This window comes from Marmota marmota, unplaced genomic scaffold (genome assembly GCF_001458135.2).
Source record: "Marmota marmota marmota unplaced genomic scaffold, marMar, whole genome shotgun sequence".
In the NCBI taxonomy this organism is placed as follows: Eukaryota; Metazoa; Chordata; class Mammalia; order Rodentia; family Sciuridae; genus Marmota; species Marmota marmota.
In genome coordinates, this window is record NW_026000171.1 from 394,582 (window position 1) to 420,550 (window position 25,969).

A 25,969-nucleotide genomic window follows, 5' to 3' on the forward strand; every position below is an offset into this window, starting at 1 on the left:
AATTGCATGGTAATGGAGGGAGATCCTCATTGTTATACAAAATTACATATAAGAGGTTGTGAGGGGAATGGGAAAATAAACAAGGAGAGAAATGAATTACAGTAGATGCGGTAGAGAGAGAAGATGGGAGGGGAGATAGTAGAGGATAGGAAAGGTAGCAGAATACAACAGTTACTAATAGGGCATTACGTAAAAATGTAGATGTGTAACCGACGTGATTCTGCAATCTGTATTTGGGGTAAAATTGGGAGTTCAAAACCCACCTGAATCAAATGTATGAAATATGATATGTCAAGAGCTTTGTAATGTTTTGAACAACCAATAAAAAAAAATGAGAAAAAAAAATGAGATATTCTGTGGTGAACTATGATTCTTCTCAATGATCATTTCTTTTTTAGGTCCTGTCAAGAGGTTTTAAGAGGTATAGTTGTAAGTAAGCATTATTATTTATTGCAATTCATAGACAACACTGTATAACAATGAATGAAAACTCTGGGAAGTTTCTCACCCTGGACCATCAGAGAACATTAGCAGCTCACAGAAGTCACCTGCACATATCTCCAGTCACTGTGTTCTCCTTTCCTCTGAAGATGAGCACTCTGACTTCAGCTGCCAAAGAAATTTTTTGTCAGATTTGACCATTATGTAAAATCATACAGTGTCTTCTCTTGTTGTATCTACTTTGACTCTACCTTTTGCTTAGAATTTACCCATTTTGCTATTTGTAGCAGAGCTTCCTTTTTTTTTTTTTTTTTGCTGTTGAGTTTTCTGCTGAATGACCACATGAACATGTATGGATACATTCAAGTGGTATTGATATTTGATGCTTGTTGACTTCCCAAATAATGATCCTGCATATTTTCATGGTAATAGCTTCTGGTGTAGGTATGTATGTATTTGTATCAGATTTTTAACCCTTGTCCTTTTAGTTTCACTCTCTTAATGTCGTAATCTTTCAGATGTCAAATGTAGTTCTTAATGAAACACAGCTTGTCAACATTTTTTGTACCTTAAATAGAAACTTTCTACCAACATGTTTCTCTCATCATGTCTCTTAGTTCCCAATTGTATTTCCTATCATTTTTTTTCCTGCGTGTCACCCTGCACTTTCCCATGTTCTTCCACTTACTATTTTTATTTTGTGCTAATGTACAGTGTTGTTAGTCTTATCCACTGGTTTCTTATTTTTAGTTTCTGACTTTAAAATTATACATAACTCTCAAATACTTATTGGTTATTTTTTATAATTTCTCATCCAAGATGCACATCCTATGAAACTTTTAGGAAGATATTTTGGTTCATGCATGCAGTTAATTTAGGGTAGATCACCTTAAGTAAAAGTGATTGAGGTGGTTAGATATTGGGCATCATCTAAAAAAAAAAAACTCTACTTTCAGTTCACAAAATATGATATCAGTTTTCAAGATGTTTAAAAATTCCACCTCTTTGGCCCAAACTAAATCATACTTGTGTATTCCCAGGGAAATCAGGCAAACATGCTGAGATTTCAGAGTTTCTCCTACTACCTTTGAATGAAAAATGCCTATCGGAGAAAATAGCTGATTCTACTTTTTCTTTTCTCTGAACTGACTCCAAAAATCTTGCTGTCCTGGGAGCTGTGCAATGCTCTTTAGCAGCACCAGTTATTTTCCAGTTTTCAATATCTGATGTAGACATCCTCATGTACTTAGGTGACACAGTTCTATGACCTACAGAAAATAGTAGAATTTTGGAGTGATGGATGAGGAGACATGTGGATACAGAATTGAGGCTTGTGGAAATTTAGTCCTTGTCAATAAAGTTGAAGCCTTCATACAGTTTTTTTTTCCTCATGATTCAAGAAGAAGTTCTACTCTGAATAAATAATATATAATTATGTTTTCATATACTAGAGGCCCAGGTGATGCAACTTCAACATTCCGACCTCTTGGATTTGGAGATGATAGATTGTTCAGACTAAGTGAATAGGTTCAATATGGCACCATTTTTTTGTCTTCTTTTTTGGAGGGGATACTGGACATTGAACTCAGGGGTTTTTAAACATTGAAAACCCTAAGCCCTTTTTTATATATTATTTAGAGAACGCTATCTCTGAGTTGCTTAGTGCCTGTTGCTGAGGCTGGCTTTGAACTCACAATCCTGCCTCAGCTACCCGAGACACTGGGATTACAGGTATGTGCCACTACTCTTAGCTCACCTTAGTTTTATTTGAGAATATATTTTATATAAGTAAGCCAGTTATAAAGAGGGGCAGACAATAAAATAGTGGTACTATTTACCTCAACTGTCTGGTAATGACAATGAGTAGGGAAATCATTTTTTTTTCTCCAAATTCCTTTATACCATTGACATTTTACCAACACTGTTTTTTTGTTTTTTTTTTTTTTGCCAATAGAACTAATGAGGATTTCTAAAGCACTATGATATAGGAAATGCCTATGTAGCTGAAGAACTATGTAGCCCTACCTCAGGAATAAGGGGATCTGGGTTTATAGAACAATGAATACCTGCTCCTGAACCACAATTTGAGTGTGGTTCTATTTATATTTTATTAAATACAACAGAGTAATTCAACCTCTGAGAATAACAAGTAGGGATCATCTCTGTGTACATGGTAGCTGATTCTAAATTCTAAATCATGTAGTTTTGAAAAAAAAAGTTTTTGAGTTTTCTGGATGTAAGTTATTTCATTAAAAAAATGCCTAGAAAGCAACAAATAATTAATATAGTTGTAAAGATGAATAAAAATATTGTTGAGTTTACAGCAACACTACCCTCTGAACACCTCAGGATCTCTGTTCAGAACAAATGCCAGACACACTTTTATCTGTCTGAGTACATGTTCTGTATGAATTTTTCTCTCCTCAGGCTGATAGCTGGATTAGGTCTCTCTGATCTGTTAAGAGTAGAAGAGCAAAGATGAAACCTGTGTTGAGTGATCTATTTCTTTATCTGAAATGCTTCCAATTTTCATTAGTGGAAATTACAAAATTCCCTGTGAAGGTTTGACATTGCAACAGAATTCATTACCTAAGAAAAACATACCCAAATAACATTTCAACTGGTGAACACTATAATCAGATATTCCACTGAATTGTCTCAGAACTCAAAAGTATTGTTATTCTACCTCAAATGAGACATTTTATATCTGAAGCTAGAAATACACCATATACAATAAAATGAAAAAGAAGTACTGCTTCTGAAGACTACTTAGTGTATCTAATTGAGCCAGAACATTAGTCAGACATGCACAACTCATGATGCTGGTGGTGTTAACCCCTAGTGTGGAGATGTCCTGAATGCAGCAAAATAACTGGGGGGGGGGTGACGAAAAACTCGTGTACATTGATACAGTAGGAGTGGGAACCCTTTATTGCAGGACAGGAGCGGTATTTATACATTCCACACAGCTTATCTAATTAACATAAACTAGATACAGCAGTCAACCAATCAGGAATCTCCACACTTAATGGCTTGCTTTTGTTACTTCTCAAACCACTCCCTTTGGCATTTTGCCAGGCACCATCCAGACTTGTTTACGAACTCTAACATTTTCCTGGCAAAATGCCAGGTATTATTTTGACTTGTTTACAGACTCTAACATGAATGGAAACCAGAATCCACGGAGAAAAAGACCTGGCTGCATCCACAGGCAGAGCCTGCAGTGATGGTTTCTGTTCTGGAGGCTGATCTTTATTGTTCCTGTCACTGGACACCAATACTGATAGCTGATTTTTATGATGCCCAGCAAGTCTCATACTCTGTAAAATACACCATCTGAAAATATAATGATTTCAGTTTGAAATTCTGTATTTTCATTGTGACTTTCCAAGTAAGGTTCATTGTCATTACTCCTCTGTAAAAATGATATAAATTAAAAAGTCCTTGTAGTCACAAGGTTACAAAATCATACTTGATCTTAATGGATCATTTCCAGAGAGAAATAAGAATATTCTAATTATAATGCTTTAAGTAAAAATTTTACTAAAGTAAATTAATGCTTTTGATATTTACTCCATTTTGAAGACTTACAATATTCTTTTCAACAAGAATACCCTGCTGAACTTCTTCATGTCATAAACTTCCTTTAACATTACTTTTCCATGCCTGTGGCAAGATATTTGCCCAAAGTTCTGAACCCATACTTGAAATCTCTTTCTGATGAGCTTCAACAGATATCTAATAGCTTCTTCCAACTCCACTTGTTAGTAACAAGATAATCCCTTGAAACAAAATAAAACAAAAAGGCAAAAAATGTTTAAAACTCTTGATAACCTCTTTTTTAAACTTCTGATCTTATATCTAAACTCTCCTTTTGTCTTCTATACTGAGAAATATGATGTAAAGAACTCTGATTATTTTAGTAAAAATATTCTGGTTTCAGCTCAGCCTCATAAGATTTAGTGTACTCATTCTTCAACCATAAATACCCATAAATGGAAAATAGATATGAATTGTCAGTTTTTGACAAACTTTGATATTTTTTCATTCATTAACAAATGTCAACCTAGTTGAAATTTTTTAGTGAAGTAAAAGTTTTTGAGAATAAAATTTTAAAAATTAAGCCTAGTCTTTTAATACTTGAGTTCAAATTCAGAGATTGATGTAGATGCTACTAAAAAAAAAGAAGCTGGAAATAAACTCGAGTCAATAATTTAAAACGCATCTTTTAAATTCCTTCTCCTAAATTTGTCTTCAGCTGCTTGCTCCTGGAATGCCCATTCTGATACCAACTGTTGAATCCATTACCCGCACTCTAGGAAAAGAAAAGCTCTCAAGCATTGCCTGAAACATGTAGCTCCCAATTACAAGCCAAGTTACTCATTTTGTTAGTTAATTTCTTCCACAGGATTTGTGCATTTAAGGAGGAGCTGGACATTGCTCTGGGAGAGTGGAAGTGAATTCTGGAGGAGAGTGGATTCCACTATCTGATGGGAATTTCTCCTTCCCAATGGCCCAGATCATTTGTGAAGAGCTGGGGTGTGGCAAGGCTGCATCTGTCCTAGGGAACCTCCCATTCAGAGAGCCTAATGAACTGGTCTGGGCTGAAGAGTTCCAATGTGAGGGGCAGGATCCTGAGCGCTGGTTCTGCCCCAGAGTACCCTGTCCTAGAGGAGGCTGCCCACACAGAGGGGCTGTGCAAGTTTTCTGCTCAGGTGAGACTCACTGCAGGACGTTAACTGCCATATACATTCTCTGGGGGTAAGAAAAACATGGGATGTTGCTAAAACTGTGTTTTTTACCAGGATATACAGATGTTTGGCTCTTGAAAAATGGCAGCTCTCAGTGTGAGGGTCAAGTGGAGATGAAGACCTCTGGAGGCTGGAGAACACTCTGTGCCTCCAACTGGAATATGGCCAATGCCAATGTAGTTTGCCGTCAGCTGGGCTGTGAAGTCGCCATCTTCACCCCAAAAGGAGCATACTTTGTGGAAGGAGAAGATGAGATCTGGAGAGACCAATTCCACTGCTCAGGGTCTGAGTCCTTCCTGTGGAATTGTCCTGTGACTGCCCTGGGTGTTCCTGCCTGTGCCCATGGAAACACAGCTTCTGTGGTCTGCTCAGGTAAGAGAGGTCATGGCTGGCTGGTACTTGAGTGGCATGGCTCTAAGAACAGACAGCATGGAGAGCTAAGTTCAAAAATGAGACATTATGTGGTGAACTATGATTCTTCTCAATAATCATTTCTCTTTTAGGTCCTGTCAAGAGGTTTTAAGAGGTATAGTTGTAAGTAAGCATTATTATTTATTGCAATTCATAAACAACACTGTACAACAATGAATGAAAACTCTGGGAAGTTTCTCACCCTGGACCATCAGAGAACATTAGCAGCTCACAGAAGTCATCTGCACATATCTCCAGTCACTGTGCCCTCCTGTCCTCTGAAGATGAGCACTCTGACTTCAGCTGCCAAAGAAAATTTTTGTCAGATTTGACCATTATGTAAAATCATACAGTATCTTCTCTTGTTGTATCTACTTTGACTCTACCTTTTGCTTAGAATTTACCCATTTTGCTATTTGTAGCAGAGCTTCCTTTTTTTATTGCTGTTGAGTTTTCTGCTGAATGACCACATGATACATTCAAGTGGTATTGATATTTGATGCTTGTTGACTTCCCAAATAATGATCCTACATATTTTCATGGTAATAGCTTCTGGTGTAGGTATGTATGTATTTGTATCAAATTTTTAACCCTTGTCCTTTTACTTTCACTCTCTTAATGTCGTAATCTTTCAGATGTCAAATGTAGTTCTTAATGAAGCACAGATTGTCAACATTTTTTGTACCCTAAATAAAACTTTGTACCATAACAGCATAAACATATTCTCCCAGGGTATGTTATACATGTTCCTTTTCTTTTGAATATAATTGTACAATCTTTCTGGGGTTGATATTATAAGGGAGTGTATGATGTGAAGAAAACTTACACATTATTGTTTTGGCAGCAAATTGTCTCAGCATCATTACGGAAGAGGCTTTTCCCAATCATAAGGTCATCTTTGAAATAAACAGGGTGTAGATTTTCTTACTCATTCTGTACTCGGTTCCATTCAATTCTGTTGTTTATCCTTACAGCAGGTCTTATGTCCTTAATTATTATGACTTTATAGCATGTCTGAGTAAGTTTCCTTTAAAGATTACTTCAGAGTAAATCCTCTGATTGTGTGGTTTTTCTTGCCTAATGCATTAGTCATGCTTGGTCATATGCATTTCACATATATTTTAGAAGCCACTTTATATGTTTCTACAAATAAAAGGATGATGTTATTTAGGTTGATCTTGGATTTGGACTACACATGAATGTGGAGATAATTGACTTACAAAGGATATCTCTAATTTCTCTCAGAGATCATACATAGTCTTTATGATGTTTAATCCTAGGTGTTTTTGTGTTTGATGCTATTAATGTTTATTTTGGTGAAATATTATAGGAATGACTTTAAATTGTTTTCAACTTTATTTTTTATATGTGTGTGGGGTGTTTGGCTTTCCTTTTTTTATTTAATTTATTTATTAATGTTAAATTGATAATTCTGAAACAATTTGAAGGATAGTATAAAATTGCCAGATAATCCTAAACCAGATTTCCAAATGCCACTATTTTATTATGTTACCTGCTTCTGATCCATTTATGCCTAAATTTATCAAATCTTTCTTAATGAGTAGTTAAGAATCAGTGGATAATGTAACGTGTACCATTACTCCTAAAGTATTTTCAAGAATTTCATATGTAAACACAGTGCTGTTGCAAATTCCATAAATCCACTTGATGTAACATGATTATATAGTGTATTAGCCTTGTTCATATTTTTACTAATTTTACTAAGTATGTTATTCACAGTAAAAAAAAATGTATGGTAATGTGCTGCATTCAGTTCTCTTGTTTATTTATGTTTCTTACTATGAAACACTTTTAATTGTTCTTTGTATCCCATCGTAATGAATTTTTTGAAGAATAGAAGCCAATAATTTTATGAAAAGTTCTCATTTTGAGCTATGGCAATAACCAAAATAAGTAATAAGAAAACTTGTAAATTGATGTTTGAGTCTCTTCTACATAAATGAAAATTGGCTTTGACATTTTTCCAAAGTAGAAATTTAAATTATATATGTTAGAGAAATTAATCACAAAACACACATCTTTCTTAACTTCATGCACAAGAATTTCTATACCAAATCGGACAAATCTAGTGCTACAAATATTACCTACACCCTGTAGCAATCTCCTATCTATTTTCTGATGGACTCCTTTGGCTTGCACATATGAGAGAGGACATGGGTTCTTGTCTTTCTGTATCTGGCTTATTTAAGACACAATGTCTTCCAGTTCCATCCATTTTGATGCAAATGACAGGATTTCGTTCTTCTTTATGGCTATACATATAGCACTTATACTTTATGAATGTGTCTTTCAGTGAGCAGCTGGGGTGATTCCATAACATAGCTATTCTAAATACTGCCACAACAAACATGGGAATGTAGGATTACTGAATTTCATAGTGTAATCTTGGCTGCTATTGCTGCTTAATAAATTTTCTCCCCGAGATATCAATTCAAGTAAAATACATTACATTTTTCTCATGATTTTAAGACTCATGAATTTGACAAAGGCTTTTGACAGTTGCTTCTTGGGGTCTCTCATGAGGTTGAGCTTGTATATCTTTTGGAACTGAGGTCTTTTGAAGGCTTGGCCAAGATGGGAATCCAGGATATTTCAATCACATGGCTGGTATCTTCATGTTCAACTTAGGCTGCTGACAGAATCACATACAAATGTTCTCTCCCTCATGATAGTCTACAGAATAGATTTCCCACAAAGGAAACATCCTACTAATTCAAGAGGAGGAGGCATGACTTTCTTAGCTAGGTTCCTAACTCAAGCCTTGCTGGCTTCACTACATTCTGTTGCTTATAGAGAACTCACCACTGTCAGCCCAGATTGGAGGGAAGGAGGAATGGACTGCACAAGTCAATGGATAGAGTATCACAGATTTTATGAATATTATTAAACACTACAGGTGTATTGAATGTTCCACTTTATGTATTTTCTAATTTCTACCTAGCATAATCAAACCAAAGTTTAAATATTTTCTTTGAATTGTGGAAGCAATAAGGGGTTTGTTAAGTGGCAGTGAGGGGAAGAAAATAGAAATATAGTAGACAATGAGAGATAGAGGGAAGAGGAGGAATAGGAAAAGGAAAGACAGTGGAATGAATCTGAATGAAAACATCACAGTGAATTCCACCATATGTACATCAATAAGAATGTAACTGCAATAAGATATATTCCATGCTTGTATAATTATACTAAAATGGATTCTTCTGTTACGTATAACTAAAAAGAGGCAAGATTTTTTTTAACAAAAATAGTGGCTTTAACTACCTAAAACTTGTAGACTATTAGGAGTCTCTCACCAGGTCTCTTAGTTCCCTATTGTATTTCCTATCATTTTTTTTTCTGCGTGTCATTCTGCATTTTTCCATGTTCTTCCACTTACTATTTTCATTTTGTGCTAATCTACAGTGTTGTTACTCTTATCTACTGGTTTCTTATTTTTATGTATAATTTTCTGACTTTAAAATTACACATAACTCTCAAATATTTATTGGATATTTTTTATAATTTCTCGGCCAAGATGCACATCCTATGAAACTTTTAGCAAGGTATTTTCGTTCATGCATGCAGTTAATTTAGGGTAGATCACCTTAAGTAAAAGTGATTGAGGTGGTTAGATATTGGGAATCATCTAAAAGAAAAACTCTACTTTCAGTTCACAAAATATGATATCAGTTATAAAGATGTTAAAAAAATTCCACCTCTTTGGCCCAAAATAAATTGTACTTGTGCATTCCCAGGGAAGTCAGGCAAGCATGCTGAGATTTCAGAGTTTTTCCTACTACCTTTGGATAAAAAATTCCTATAGGGCAATATAGCTGATTGTAGTTTTTCTTTTCTCTAAACTTGACTTCAAAAATCTTGCTGCCTTGGGAGCTATTCAATGCTCTTAACAGCAACTGATATATTTCAAAGTGTAGGCTTAAAACAAAGAAAACTTTGGCATAATGAAAAGCAGAAGTCTCCATTAAAAAAATCAGCTCTGAAGAAAGGAAACTGATGCTTCTTTGTTATAGCTTTCACCTCAGATGTCATCAGTAGATTATTAGGTACTTTAAATCAGTTTCCTGTTCTCTAATCCCTTTTGTAGGAAACCAGACCCAACTGTTGCCCCAGTGCAATGACTCCTGGTCTGACCCAGCAGGCTCTACAGCCTCAGAGGGCCACACTGCCAACTGCTCAGGTGAGCAAAACCCCCAGCACTTGAGCCTTCCCATTCCCCGTGTAAATGCCCACTGACGTGACCCTGTCTCTCCTCAGACAGCAGACAGCTCCACCTGGTGGACGGGGGCAGTCGCTGTGCAGGGAGAGTGGAGATCCTGCAGCAGGGCTCCTGGGGCTCCATCTGTGATGACAGCTGGGACCTGAGTGATGCCCATGTGGTGTGCAGACAGCTGGGCTGTGGAGTGGCCCTGGAGGCCACCATCTCTGCTCACTTTGGAGAGGGATCAGGACCCATCTGGCTGGATGAGGTGAACTGCACAGGAGAGGAGGTCCATGTGTGGCAGTGCCCTTCCCAGGGCTGGGGGCACAACAACTGCAGTCACAAGGAGGATACAGGGGTCATCTGCTCAGGTCTGTGCTGCACACTGTGCATAGGTGGGAGGAGGAAGGGGAGGGTCTGCAGGATGGTGTCTAAGCCCCAAGGCAGCAGTCAGGACAGGGCAGAGGAAAAGAATACTCCTTGTGCTTCCAGCAGAGAAATTGAGGTGCTTCCATTTTCTGCTACAGCAGCTGAGCTTCTGTTCCTCCCTTCTCAATCTTGTTTTCTGTCATTCTTGACAGTGCCATTTAAAGCAGTCATCACTCTTTTATGACCTATGGGTATGACATTCTGACACACTGAATTAGTTTTCTATTTCTGCTGTAACAAGGTAGTATAGATTGAGTGACTCAAAACACCACATATATGTCATCTTACAATGTGAAGTTTAGAAGACTGACTTGGGTCTGTCTGGGCTATAAACAAAGTGTCATCAAGCTACAAGAGCTGAATCTCTCTGAAGACTCTTTTCTTGCCATTTTCATTTTCTAGAAGTTGCCTGAATTCCTTGTCTCATGACCCCTTCCTTCTTCAAACCAACAGCATTGCAACACACCAAGCAACATGTTTCTCTGATGAGGGCCAGAAATAATTATCTGCTTCTGAGGACACAGGTCTAAGGATATGATTATGTTGCACTCACTTATTAATCCAGGATGATCCAGGATAATCCATGAAAGGATCTATTTTTAATCATGTCTGCAAAGCCCTTTTATAATAAGGTAAAATATTCACAGGCTCCCAGGATCAGTGAGAGGACATATTTGGAGCTCCACTATTCTACCACCCCTCTGTCCATGTTCCTTTTCTAGGATCTATCAAGTAGTTCCTCAGATAGTAAATAAAAAGTTCAGGTCAATGTTCCTGGTCAGAGTCCCAGGTCAGTGTTCCTGCCTATTGATTTGCTAATGTTACATTGTTGTAGAAACAGAGAGGTACACCTTAGAAAAAAAAGGTTTAAAGAACATAACTTCTCAAAGTGTCGAATATGATATGTCAAGAAATTTGTAATGTTTTGAACAACCCACAATAAAAAATTAAAAAAGAAAAAAAAAAAGAAAAAAAAAAAAGAACATAACTTCTAGTCTTCCACCTGGTGGGCACTTTTTTATCAGAGTTATCAATGAATATTCACTTTTACTTAGGAATAAAGAAAAAAAACATCAATAAGACTTCAATGTTCACTGAGCCCTGATGTTTCCCTTTCCATTTCAGAGTTTCTGGCCCTCAGGTTGGTGAGCGAGGACCAGGAGTGTGCCGGGTGGCTGGAGGTTTTCTACAACCAGACCTGGGGCAGTGTCTGCCACAATCCCATGGATGCTATGACCTTGTCCATTATTTGCAGACAGCTTGGCTGTGGGAACACTGAGACTCTGGATTTCTTGATTCCTTCCAGAGAAGGTGCTAGACCCCACTGGGTAAATGGAATCCACTGTCGGGAAACTGATATCTCTCTTTGGCAGTGTCCTTCTGACCCCTGGAAACACCTATCTTGCTCTGCAAAGGAGGAAGCTCATATTACATGTACAGGTGACCTACTTGCTCTTTCTATGTGTTTGTCCTATGCCTATAGGTTGTTATTAGAAAAGTTTCACATATTCAAATATAATGGTTGAGGTGAAATAAGTCTACAAAATGAATACCGGATAGAGATTACCTGATCCACCTGTCGTAGTCCTGTTTCAAAGGTAGATGTAAGGAAACCATTGATAATAGCAATTTATGTGAAAAGAAACAGAGACTCTGAACTGAAAATATGGGAGCATGAAGTTATATTCTGATGAACATTCTTAGCAATTAGCTCATGCAGTCTTTTTTTAAAAATATTTTTTTAGTTTGATGTGGGCACAATATCTTTATTTTATTTTTATGTGGTGTTGAGGATCAAACCCAGAGCCCCAAGCATACCAGGCGAGCATGCTACCACTTGAGCCACATCCCCAGCCTTCATGCAGTCTTGTTATATTAGTTAATCTGTATTTCCTTAGTGAGAGGATGAATGATTGGACCTGAGTTATACATGTTGCTTGCTATGTGCTCTCAATTTGTTCCCACAGAAACAATCAACTTTTGGTAGGTACCATGGTGATCATTTATTTCACATGAGGAAATGAGGTTAGGAGTAAACACTTCATCTGCCTCACAATTTCAATTGTGTGAATGGCAACTTGGCGAATCTAATACAGTAGGATGTTTATTCTGAAATCCACCACCAGAAAACCTCTCAGTTAGTTTGTTTATGGTAAGTTAATTAAATGATTTATAGGTAGAAACTTAATTTCAGGCAGCAGGACCAATGCAAGGAGGAAATACCGCTGCAGTTTGCACTCCAGCCTAATGAAAAACACCATGCATAAATCTGAGTGTCATGAAGGTAGTGTAGGTGTTGTGGAAATATGTACATTGAGGAAGAGAGAAATCATATTTAAGTTGAAACCTAAAGAACGACTAGAGGTCCAATGCAGAAAGAAAGCAGAACATTGGGTCAGTGTAAATATTGAGGTAAGAAGAGCATGGTGACCTTGAGGTACTGATAAAATCCCATCATGAGCAAAGAAGGAGGAGGGTAGGAAGAGAGATACATGATTACCTGGATGCATAATAAAATCTAGAGTCCTCCCCAAGGCATGGGTCCCATAAAAATCCTGTTGAAAAGCTGTTAATTTATTTTCTTATCTGCACTTTATGGAGAATTGCTGTATAATAAGGGGCCTGGTCTCCCCTTATTTTTCTCTTGAATTGACCTCCTCTCAGGCCATGTTGTCTTGGTTGATACTACTGCCTCTAAGCCTTTATCCATATCCTACTGCAAACGAGTATGCCCATTCATCCCTGTCCCAGAAAACCTCCCATGGGGCCCATTGGAAATTGGATCCTATCATCTTCTAATATTTTAAGACCTATAATGTCCCATTTAGTTTTGTGTTCTGACAAACACCTGGCTGTCCTCTGAGAACAATGATGTCCTTATTATTGGGAAGGCTCTGTGCTTCCCTTTCAATGGGATATTTCTGAGTCAAATCTTAGAATAAGTCCATTCCTGCTTTACTTTGCCATTTTCAATAATTTCTTTTCTTTTTTTAACCCATGTCCAGCTACTTGAAATTTGCTCCCTGAGGTGGCTGGTGCCACCACTTCTGTTGTTGTCATTCTCCCGACTGATTGCTCCCCCTTATCCAGGAAGGCTGCAGTACAAGTCTCCCCAGGCTCCTCTTTCTCCTGTTCTGTTGCCAGCATAATTGAATACAACTGAGATAACATCCTGGCCTCTCCATCCCTGACTTTCTCCCTTTGAAGCATCCCTCATACCCCCATCTGCTTTATGGCCACACTATTGACCATCACTAACTGTCCAGCTTGAGATATTGATTGCATTGTTCCTTCTCTGACTATTGCTACTTCTTGTGGCAAATATTCTTGATGCTCCTTTCCCAGATATTTCATCCTCATGCACCTTCCAAATGTTTTCCCCTATCAGTTTTTCAGTTTTCCACTCTCTTCGTGAATGCACATGTTTTTCTTACCCTGATTACTCAATATAATGCCCCATTATAATCCTCCCCGATTCAAGTACACTCAACTCCGTGGTTTCCTCTGTCAGTCAAAGACAAAAATAATATTACCACTTAGTTAATCCCACCAGGGGATTAAGTCACTGATTTGGTTAAGACTCATAACCCAATCATTTCTCTTCTAAAATTTCTTGCATTGTCCCAACAAGAGCTTTCAGGGGACACCTGTCATCCAAACCATATCATCCACCATGGCTTGTGCGGGGCTAGGTCATGGCTAAAATAAGGTACCATCCTCATTCTAGAGTCTGGTGGTGTAGCTCAGTGGCAAAGCAAATTCAACTTGTTCAAGTTTCTTGGCTTGATCAACATCATAACTCAGAAAGAAGAAAGTGAAAAACAGCAGTATCTACCACATAAGCATAAATCAGCTATATAAATACAGTATTAATCAATTAAACTCAATAACAACTAAAATAGTAACAATAGATTAGGCAAAGAATAAACAGAATGAGAAAGTAGATTAATAAAAGGAAATTAATTCATTATTAATTATGTTAAGAAAAGATGAGAAAGAAGAGAAAATCCATTTAAAGAATTTAAAAATGCATTAAATACAGAGTAGTAAGGAATATATATAAATGAAAATTCATAAAAAATTCCTTCCAGACAAAATACTTGCATGTAGACAACCCTTTCTTGGTCATTTAACATTGGAATCCACCAGGAATGTAGGGCTGGATGCCTAAAAATGAAACCAATCATAGTTCCTTTGAGTTCCCATCAAAATGAACTAGGATATGGTGTGATATGCTGGCTGCACTGAGCTCCTCATTTCCTGCCATGGAAGTTATGGGAATATTGATGGGGCAGGCCATATTCATGCTGGACAAATTCTATTTGCAAATCTGGGTGCATGGCAAAAGTCAAAGTCACCACAAGCCCTTTCTTCAGTGGGTTCTGGACCCAACTGGTGGGCACACAATACTGAGATCTTGATTGCATTGTTCTAGCCATGGTGAATCCCTGGAATGCCTGTAAAAACTGGTGTAGGCTATCAAACCACTGAGCTCCACTCTGGAGATGGGTCATGGGAATGGGGTTAATCACCAGTTGTGGTCTCTTAGCTCTCAGATATTACTTGCATGTGAAACCACATGAGACTGGAATCACTCCTCCTCACATAGAGAAAGACCATTTGTCACTGAGGCCTCTAGGCCCTTCTGTGCCACTAGGTCAGTGTGTTTGTGGAAGTCAGTCTTTCTATCTGAGACTGTAGGTTTTCTTCCTTCACACAATCACTGTGGAGGGTGACCCAGGGACCTGGAATTATGATTAATTCATATTTTATAATCTCAGTATAATTTATCCCCTACAATAGGACCCTTGTCAAGATAACCCCGGGTTATAGTACTCTGAGAGCTTGCTGAGCAATGTGATGGACTCCTTCTCTAAAACTGTCTTGTTGTGCAAGAGGAGTCCCTCTCAGAACATCTCCCCAAACTTGTTCTAAAACTTGTAAGAACCATGTGTTTCTCCCATGGTTATCCATTACATGGTTACAGCTGGAGTTGAAGTTGTAAATTGCTTTATACTTTTCTCTGGGCTGCCTTAATGATTCTCCATATCATTAACATTTCTTGTCATTTCTTTATTGGTTCCCAGTGTTTTTCCTCTTTCTCAGAATACAGTTTCCTTGTGTTCCCTGACTCTTTTCACTCACATAGTCATAAAAAGTGTACTTCTGTTCTGCTATTTGACTCCTCATCAAGAACTCCTGGCAGGAAGTCCAAGCAGAGATTAGATATATTTGGAGGAACAAGTAGCATTCCATCATTCCTAGTGTCATTTGGGCAATGTCAATATCTGACATCATCTATTCAGGGAGGTTGCCCAATCTACCTAAAGCAAATGCAAATTTAAAATTACATACCCATATTTGAACTATGAAGGCTAGAACCATTAATGAAATATATTGCATTAACTATGGTTTGTCTTATGATCCATTTATTTTTTAGTCATAATGTATATATATTACATTTTTTTTTTTTTACTGGAATCATGACTGTCACCTGAGGCTTCTGATGATCTCGTCCCATTTCTTATTCCATCTCCTGTGCTCTGACCCTTCCAATCTAAGGCCATGGATCCTCAAGCATATGTCTTCAAGAAGCCAATTCAGATACTGGCCCATTACAGAAACTCTTAGAAATCATTCAGAAAAGACACATTCGGCTACTTAAAGTAGGAAATCTGGCATTTCTCAAAGTTTTATCACATAATATGCAGAACTCTATCAATAACAAGTTTTATTCTGATCAAATCTACATAATAAGTTCTACTCAGACTACTCACTTGAATACATTGTAGTTAATTCCCTATTTCTTATTTTTTCACAGTTAATTCCCATACATGTGATGGTAGAAACTAAGGATGGAACCCAGTGCCTCACATGTGTGAGGCAAGTGCTGCTGCCCTAGTGTAATGAATAACTCCATGTCTTACACCACAAGCACTGCATTCTGAAAGTAGATTCTCCAAGTGCTTTGTTGAGAGAAGGTGTACCACATGGCAGTAGAACCCTTTTCATTCTCTTTGTCAATACGTGACATCATTGACATGATTCTTTCTCCTCAGAGAGCCCACAGCTCTGCCTGGTGGATGGTGGCAGTCGGTGTGCAGGCAGAGTGGAGATCCTTCACCAGCATTCCTGGGGCACTGTCTGTCATAACAACTGGGACTTGAAAGATGCAGATGTGGTGTGCAGACAAATGGGCTGTGGAATGGCCTTCAATGCCTTGCTCTATGCACAATTTGGAGAGGGATCTGGGCCCATCTGGTTGACGGACCTGGCATGCACAGGAGAGGAGGATTACCTGTGGAAGTGTCCTATCCTGAGCCAGGGAGAGAACAACTGCAGGCACTCTAAAGATGCAGGAGTCATCTGTTCAGGTATGGTCAGTGCATTCTCCACTACCTAAGAGAATGGAAAGTTCCAGGAAGTAGTGTCTGATCCCTGGGAGAATAAAGGATGAATTGTCTGCAGAGGAGTAGGATGTCCTTCCCTGAATCAGTGGATTCAGGGATAGCAGTGGATGATGATCTTCATTTATTCCTGTCCTGTAAATCTCTACTATTGTCCTTTCCCTTCTCAACTCTCTTACTTGAAAATATTTTTCTGTAGAGTATTTCAATTTAAAATCAATCTTCATAATTTTTTTCTCCAGTTTACTATTTTTTAGGATTACATACAAAATTAGCACACATACTCTGTTTGCAGCACTTTTCAAAGGACAGTCAAGAATGAGGCCCTACTTTTCTCAGTTGAATTCAGTGTTTGTATATGTATAGTCAGAAGTATTTTTGCACTGGGTTGGTACGTGTATGGGCACAGGGATGGGATTAAACACATCACAGGGGAGTTTATGGATTTCGGGAAAGTTGCAATTCTGCTTTTCAGATTTAGACATCAGAATTATCAGTTCATTGGCAGGAAGGGCCAGAGAACAGTGAGTAAAATGCCCTGATTCACAATTTTTCCTTTCTCTACTACAGTAGAATCTCTCTGCATTTCTTTTTTAAAGCAACTTCTGTATAACTCATCTTGGGAGGTGAATTAAACACTGTGCTCCCAGATCAATGTAGGAAGCAATAAAATATTAATGTATATTTATTATGGTAAGACATTATGTAGTTTAGGACTCAAGATCAAGGTGTTTATTCAGTGATCTACCACAAATACACCACATAAACACACACAAAATGGCTTGATATGAGAAAATAATCAAGCTGTTTGAAAATAAAAGGTCCCAGGTAAAAGCCTGCTTTTTTAAAAATATTTTTTTTAGTTGTAGATGTACATAATACCTTTATTTTATTTATTTACTTTTATGTGGTACTGAGGATGGAACCCAGTGCCTCACATGTACGAGGCAAGTGCTCCACCACTGAGATACAACACTAGCCCAAGTGCCAGCCCAAGTGCCAGCTTTTTTGATAATAAAAAGAAAAGGAGAAGGAGAAAGGAAAATAAGAATTGCCCTTTCCCTTAATGCAAGAAGCCCAGCATGAAGGAAGATGCACCCTTGTTGGGAAATGCAAAGGTATTTGCGTCCAGGCCTTAGACTTGAAACTCAGAACTAAGCTGGTGCCCAGTAGAGCCCAACAATCCTTCTTCCCATGTCAGTAACCTCAGATGGACACTCTGGAACTGTGTTTAGTTGGGCAGCAAAGAGACTGTCTCCACCCCACTCCTCCATGCTATCTTGACAGAAGGAAAATCAAGACTTGACTTGCTAAGGAGCAGGACACAAGAGCAGAAACAGGATTTTGTTTTAGAGCAAAATGCTGGGCCCACTATGGTGATACTCAGCACTCAGTAGGGATTACAGTCCTCAAAGGTGGGACAGAGCTCATAAAGAGAGCAAGATCTGTGTGCTGGTGGGACAGACTCAAAAAGAGCCTGTGGCTGGTTGTAAGAGTCTTGGGCCATAAGTCCACTTCACCAATAGGCAGTTCATAGCATTGAGGGCCTTGGTCCCTCCCCAGTTCTATGTTGCCTTGGCAGGCTGTGGCCTCAGAGTGTGACATAGCATTGCAGCATTTGTGGCCACAGGACCACCCTCCTTATTGCTTCCCAAAGCACCAGGCAGCACACTATGGAGAGACTTAAGTCTCTGCTTGAGGGTGAAAAGTCCAGAATTGACCTGTAAAAGCTCTTATCATTACATATTATAATAGCATTCTCAGGGATGAAAGCTAAAGATTCTCAAGGAATCAAGAGAAAAAAAAATAAAATAAAAAACAAACAACACATAAGGGTGAGCTTATTCACCTGATAGTGAACTTCCCAATAGGAATCATGTAGACCAGAAGTGAGTGCTATGAGATTTTCATAGAACTGAAGAAAAAAAAATCTGTCAATCAAAAATATAGAACACAGCAAAGCTGTACTTTACAAACAAAGGAAATACAAATACATTAAGTAATTATCAGACAGCCCCTCCCCAAATTATCTTACAATACAGAAATCCACTGCTGAGCATACATTCAAAGGAAATGAAATCAAGATATTGAAGAGACATCTGTATTCCCATGTATATGGCAGCACTAGTGACAGTAGCTAAGAAGCAGAAACAATCTGTGTCCATCAACTAACAAATGGATACAATGAAGTACATTTGCATAATGGAATACTCTTCAGCCAAAAAAAAAAAAAAAAGAAGAGGAAGAAGAAGAAGAAGAAAAAAAGGAATGAAAACCTTGACCTAAAAAATCACTAGGTTAAGTGAAATAACTCAAGCCACGAAGGACAAGGGTCTAGTAATCTCATTATATGTCAAATCTGAAAGATAGTTGATCTAATAAAAGTTTAGAAGTTTAAACTAGAATTGTGATTACTATAGGATGGAAAGTGTAGGGGTTAGAAATGTAAGACTACAGACTGATCAATCACTTATAGGTTTTACTTAGATAGGAACAAGAAGTTCTGGTGCAGCGTTGCTTAGTTGGGTGACTGCAGATAACAATAAGAAACATTTCAAAAAGCAAGAAGAGAACATATTGAAAATTTTCACAGAAGGAAATAAACAGTGTTTGAACAAACAAGATAACACAATGTACACAAGCATCAATAAATCTATTTACTCCATTAATAGATATATTATTTATGTTTGGGGCATCAGTTGAAATATATTTAATTTAAATGAAAAAAGGAGGAAAATGCTACAAGTGACAAGATATGGGGGAAGGTTATGTAGTTTATATGTGATGGATTCAATAATACAAGAGAGGTGCACTGAGAGGTAAATTTGATAAGAATGAGAAGGGAACAAATAGAACATTCTGGGAAAGACAGAGAAAGCTTACAGTGCCTGGGCTTAAAACCCTGGTTTAGGGTGGTGAGTCCGTATACATTTGTGTGAATTCTGTACACCCTCACTATATAAAAGAAGAAGAATTAATTTTCAGAGTGACTCAAAGATGAGGTATTGAGGACAGAATGGGGAGAGAAAAGGCCCTGTGGATGACACCTTTTTAAGACATGAAACTTGCCCAACAAAGCAATATATCCTTTAAGCAAAGAATCAGACAAGGATATATCTAACTATAAGTTTTAATTTACTCTAGTGAGAATGATTCATGTGAATCAGTGGACCTCTGCAAATGCATTTTTTTTTCTTTTCCCAACCAGATCTCTCATAAAGTTCAAATGGCTTGAAATGGTTGGTTTTGGTCTGCATTATTTCCTTGAAATATTCATACTCAACACCTAAAAATATTTCTGGAACATAGCAAATTCTGAAAAGAAATTAGTATTTTGAATTAAAAAACAGGGAAGCAGACTCTCAATACTCTCCTGGAATACCTGTCTCCTCTATCAGGCGGAAAGTTTAGATTATGTCTCCTTTGAAGATCCCTTTGCCCCATTTTACCTTTCCTGATTACATACATTTTTGCCAATTTCTGGTCCTCCAATGATCACTCTCATTATCCTCTTCCTGTGCCTCAAAGGGAAGTTCATGCTGCCACCTCTGGCTTTCAGAGATGACTGAGAAGCCCAAGAATACAGAGCAAGTTTGGTTTTCAAAGAAGATACTGGGATCTATGTGAACCTCTGCCTGGCCAATGTCTCCACATCTGATAGAGACATTCCTATCCACTCAGATGATACAGTTCTGTGCCCTAAAGAGTATAGTAAGATTGTGAAGTCATGGATGAGGAAAGAGATGGATAGAGAATCAAGACTTATAATCAAAACCCTAGAGAATTGGTTGTATGCAGATGAGTCCCAGCTATAGGCAGGGTAGAGGAAGTAATCTTGGTCTTAGTGGAATAAATATAGGGTAATCTTGAAGAAAGATGTTGAAAATTAACCTGGCCACCCTGCCTCTTTTGTTTATCTGGATAAATTTGAGCCCAATGGTGATGGGAAGTGAGAGAGGTCATTTCCACAAGCTGAAAGAGCCCTAGATTTCTAAAAGATGGGATGTGGAGAATTGAGGATCTCCCAAGAGCTGATACAGGTACATAAAGAGTAGTTTCCTGGAGCCCAGGTTCCTACAAGCCCTTCTGGGACTTGACTAAAGCATTTTTGCAAATGAATCCAGTTTGTAAAGTGGAGGCCACCTCTGTGAAATAAGAGTAGAGATGAGGCACCAAGGAGCAAAGAACATGATATATCCTCAATGATGGGCTGGAGGATAGAGTAGGGGGCATCTGGGATGTGGGGAAGTTGAAGCCAGAAGAACTGTCACTCAGAGGCAGAAATGAGGTCATGGTGGAATGATCTGGATGACACAATGTTTCTAACCTCTAACAAGTCACTTATTCTTACCAGGTTCTATTTTTTCTGTCAAGGCATAAGGATGTAGCATATGAGCATCTTCAACAATATATCATTTTTAGTAACTTTTAACTGTTGAGAGCATGTATCACTGTGGAGCTTTAAATAGCCATGAAAAGGGCCATTGTGTCAAGGAATTTAGGTTACTGGAGAATTCAGATAGAGAGTTTTAGAAAGAGAAATTGAGACTGAGGATGAATTTACTATAAACACCACAGTACCTTATTTATTTATACAGGAACCAACCAACACCCAGACCTTGCCTGTGAGCTGCTCATCTGTTTGTCCCTATTAGAGAAGCCACCAAAAGAGTCCATTTTCTTCCATGTGCCAAACACACACTCTGCACCTTCAGTTCTTTTTAGTGCCAATCCTACAATTTCCTTAGGCCACAGAGCAGGACCATATTCCTTGGTTGGCTGCTGTGGGCTTTGATGCATCCTCCTTTTGGACTGAAGCATGGGTATGTCTCTACCTCTTCTGATTTATAACATAATAAGCAGAAATTGATTTTTAGTGTTCAATATGTAGCTGTCAAACCTTAAGGTTTTGAAGTCACTTTTGATTTTTGCTGTGTTGGTCCTTTGGAGTTTTCATGGAATTTGGTTCCATGTATTAATTCTCCATTCAGTGGTTCTTGGTAAAATTGTTCTTTCTCTGCTATCCCTCCTTTCAGGTTAAATTGGGAAGAACGATTTCCTTTAAAAGCACAAGGAGCTGGAGAGTAGCCTTCAGTGTCAGCCCAGTCTTCACCCTGAAAATTCAACCCCTGTCCTCAGATGAGTCAGGCACAAGCTGAGTGATGAGCTCAAGTCAGTCAGGCTCTGCCTTGGCCCTCATGTGGAGAAGTGTTAGGCACAAGACACAGAAAAAAATATTGATACTGTTTCAAACAAACATATAGATGGCTCTGGTGAACCCAAAATCTATGTACCTCACATGACAATATCTATGGAATTATTTCAACATTAAGACATGTCATAAAAATACCAGTCTCATTCAGATATTGAAATGTCCTTACGATGCTTCATGCAATTTCAATTGGTGGTCATGATTGAAACAACAGGCAATCATGGGGAAAAATAAAGAACCGTTTCCTTTTTTCTTTTTCTTTTTTTTTTTNGGCTCTATTCTCTAAGTGTGATGCATCAGAGGAGGAGATTCAAAAGTCCTCACTGAAGCATCACAGATTTAGAAGAAGAGCCTGTTACTATAGCAGAAAGGTTGTGAGGAATTTTCATCCTGCTGTTTTGCACTGAATTCTTCAGTCATATTCTAAAGTCTGTCATCCATATTCCTAATCCAACCTGACTCATGTCCTCAAAAGAGGGAACACAGAGACAGACACAGAGAAGAGGGACAGGTAAGCACAGAGGCAGCAACTAAAGTGATGCATCTGTGAGCCAAGGCACACCAAGGACTGTCATTGACCAGCGGAAGTGAGGGAGGGCAAGGAAGGATCCTCTCCTACAGTCTTGAGAGAAGGATCCAACCTGGCTGACACTCTCAATCCCCACATTTGCCCCCCACAACTTTAAGGTAGTGAAATTGTGTTTTAAGCAAAATAATCATCAGTAGTGATATTGATTCCTTACCCAATTCTAGACCATGAAAGGATTTGTGTTATATCAGATAATTGAAAGACTTTAATCAATATGGAAAAGTCGTGTTAGAGGACACACTGAAAATGTTATGTTAAAAGGAAAGCCCTAGAATGAGTCTTTTTTATAACCCACTCTAATATTTTCTAAAGAGCAGGTATCATTTATTTTCCATGAGTTATGACTCTTTTTAAAAAAATATTTTTTATTGTAGTCAGACCCAATACTTTTATATCACTTATTTATTTTTATGTGGTGCTAAGGATTTAACTCAGGGTCTCGCACATGAGAGGCGAGCGCTCTACCACTGAGCCACAACCCCAGCCCATGTTATGACTCTTTTTGACATCTACATATTTGACTACACAGGACAATACCAAACAGAGACTAATTTTCTTTTATTTATGCCTATCCCTAAAATATCTAATAAATATTTAGATATAAATATATGTAGTCTAATAATTTAAAATATTATTATTTAAAATTAAATGTAGGTATATGAATGATTTTATAAGTACTATATTCTACATACATATACACATGTATGTGTGTATGTGTATTTGAATCTGTTTGTATTCAGTCCAATCTGCTTGAAGCCTATTATTTGATAAAAACATTATTCTTAATAATTTTTAACATATTCCATACATAATTCCTTCACACTAGCCTTCTGTCATAAATATCCTTGAATCGTGGACACACTGAATCTTTGTCATGAAATTTCATGTCCTACGGAAAACAGAATTAACAATTTGGATGTTGACCTGTATTTCAGCAAATAAGTACATTTGCTAAAGGAAACACACTTAACCATTAAAAGGATAATATAGTTAATAAACACCATCATAAAATTGTTCTAGTTGCATTTACATAGATCCCACATGTTTGCTCATCCTAATATTCTGCTGAGCATCTCTTCCTTTGAGAAGCCAGTCCTCATGATCATCACAGGGTGTATTTGATGTGCTCATTCATACCATTCCACTCTCCCTGGTCACAGATAATATCCATTTTCTCTAGATGGGTATTTGGGTTTATAGAACAATGTATCTAAACAATATAAACAATGCATCTAAACCACACTTTGACTGTTGTGTTTATATTTCATCAAGTGTAACAGAGTAAATCATCTTCCAAAAATACTATCTGTATTGATGGCAGCTGGCTCTAATTTCTAAATTGTGTCTTTTTCAAAAAATTGTTTCAAGGATTTTGGATATATGGTACTTTATAATACAGTGCCCAGAACATAATAAATCCTCAATGTGTTTTGAAAGATAAATAAATGTATTGCTGAGTTTGTAACAATCCTGCTCATTGAACATCTCAGGATCTCTATTCTGCACAATGACAGATGCTCAGTTGATCATCTCAGTACATGTACTGTATAAATTTTACACTTTGCCCTCTCAGGCTATGGCTAGATTAGGTCTTTACCATCACTGAAGAATAGAAGAGTAAAGGTGAAGCCTGCATTGGGTGATCTATTTCTTTATCTGAAATTTTTCCAGTTTTTATTAATGGAAATTATACAAAAATCTCTGCAAAATGTTTGATATTGCAATATAATTCAGTGCCCAAGACAAAGATGCCCTCTTAATATTTTATCTAGAGGACACTGTACTCAGATATCACAGTGGATTATCTCAGATAGAACCGGGATGTAATGTTATTCTATCTCAGCTCAGCAATTCTAATTCTTGGATGCTAGAAAAGGGCCATAGAGAATGAAATAAAGGAAAATAAAAAGGAAATAATGCCAATGAAGGCGAGATTGTGTTTCTATCTGAGCTAAAACTACAATTAGTCATGCAAAACTGGTGGCCCTCTCTGATGGTGCTGATGTTGACCTTTAATGTGAAGGTGGAACTGTGTGAAAACCAGAGTTCACAGAGAAGAAGACCTGGCTGCATCCACAGGCAGAGCCTTCAGCCAGTCAGGTTTCTGTTCTGGAGGCTGATCTTTGTTGTTCCTGTCACTGGATAATTGTATTGCTGGATGATTTTTATGATGTACCTGCAGGTCTCATATTCTTAAAAACATAACCTCCTAAAGATTAGTGAATTCAGTTTGGAATTTTGACTCTATAAGATAATGTTTATCATTATTCCTCTATAATAATGGTATAAATTAAAATTACCAATATAGTAAGACTTCAGGAATCCACACTTCATGTTAGTACATCAGCTTTAGAGAGAAAAGGGAGTATTCCAATTATAATGTTTTAAGTAACAATTTTAATAATGTAGATTAATGCTTTTGATTGTCTTTCCACTTTGATGGTTTAGTTAGGGAAAAATATTGCACAAAGTATTCTCTTAAGAAATGATTCCTTGCTGAACTTCCTCACTACACAAAATTACTGTTATATTACAATTTTACATTGGTAATCAAATGCTCTCCCAAACGTCTGAACCTATACTTGAAATTGATCAGCTTCAATAGATGCATCATGGATTTGTCAAACTGTGCTTATTAGAAACAAAGTAATAACTTAAAAACACACACATAAAAAAACCAAAACACCATGCTCAAATCTCTGTATAAATTCACTTCCTACTTCTAAATTGTCTGTCTTCTGTAATAGGAAGTATGATATAAAGAACCCTGATTACTTTAGTTACAATAAGCTCAGTCTCACACTATTTAGTGAGCTCTTTTCTCATCCCCAAATGGGAAATAAATATAAATTGTCAGTTTTTGATACATATTGAATTTTTCATTCATTAACAAATTTTATCTTTGTTGGAATTATTATCTGAATTGAAAGTTTCAGGGCATAAAATAGTGAAAAATTAATCATAATCTTTTTGTACATGGAGTTCACATTCAGTGGATAGATATGGATCTTATTTTAAAAAAAGGAGGTAAACTGTCACAGAAAGTCATACAAATATACACTTTTATAATATGAATAATAATACACCCATATAAAAGAAAAAGGCATATTACACATTTATATATATATATATATATATATATATATATATATATATATATTCATTTCTTTGAACACACACATATACATGTTATGTATATGCATGCATAGAATTCACATTTTGGCACCTGGTGAAGACGTTCCTGCACCCGCTGTCTGACAGGGTCAAAGCGTGGGGGATGCTGCGGCAGGGCCGCACCATCTGGAAACTGGAACTATTAGGAATGTTAAGTGATTTGTTTTATGATACTCATGATATGGATAATAGGGCATACATCAATCAATACTAAAAGCACATATTGCCCGAGATTGCAGGAAAATTCCCAGAATGAGAGTAAGGATTCAATTGAGACATGCCATGAGATGCATTTCAGTATCTCTCCGGATACAAACAATGGTGTTATCCCTCAAG

The 25,969-nt window shown here is 37.4% G+C and overlaps 1 protein-coding gene and 1 pseudogene across 1 annotated transcript in view; both read left to right on the plus strand.

The window, feature by feature from the left end:
• Positions 1-11,777, plus strand: part of LOC107154859 (antigen WC1.1-like) — a 36,279-nt gene extending 24,502 nt beyond the window's left edge. The window contains exons 4-8 of the mRNA XM_048787556.1: positions 5,052-5,156; positions 5,247-5,564; positions 9,709-9,801; positions 9,879-10,193; positions 11,377-11,777. Of these exons, the coding sequence (XP_048643513.1) occupies positions 5,052-5,156; positions 5,247-5,564; positions 9,709-9,801; positions 9,879-10,193; positions 11,377-11,777 (1,232 nt within the window). The remainder of the gene's footprint in view (positions 1-5,051; positions 5,157-5,246; positions 5,565-9,708; positions 9,802-9,878; positions 10,194-11,376) is intronic.
• A 733-nt stretch (positions 11,778-12,510) lies between these two features.
• LOC107154860 overlaps positions 12,511-25,969 on the plus strand; it is a 30,514-nt pseudogene continuing 17,055 nt past the window's right edge.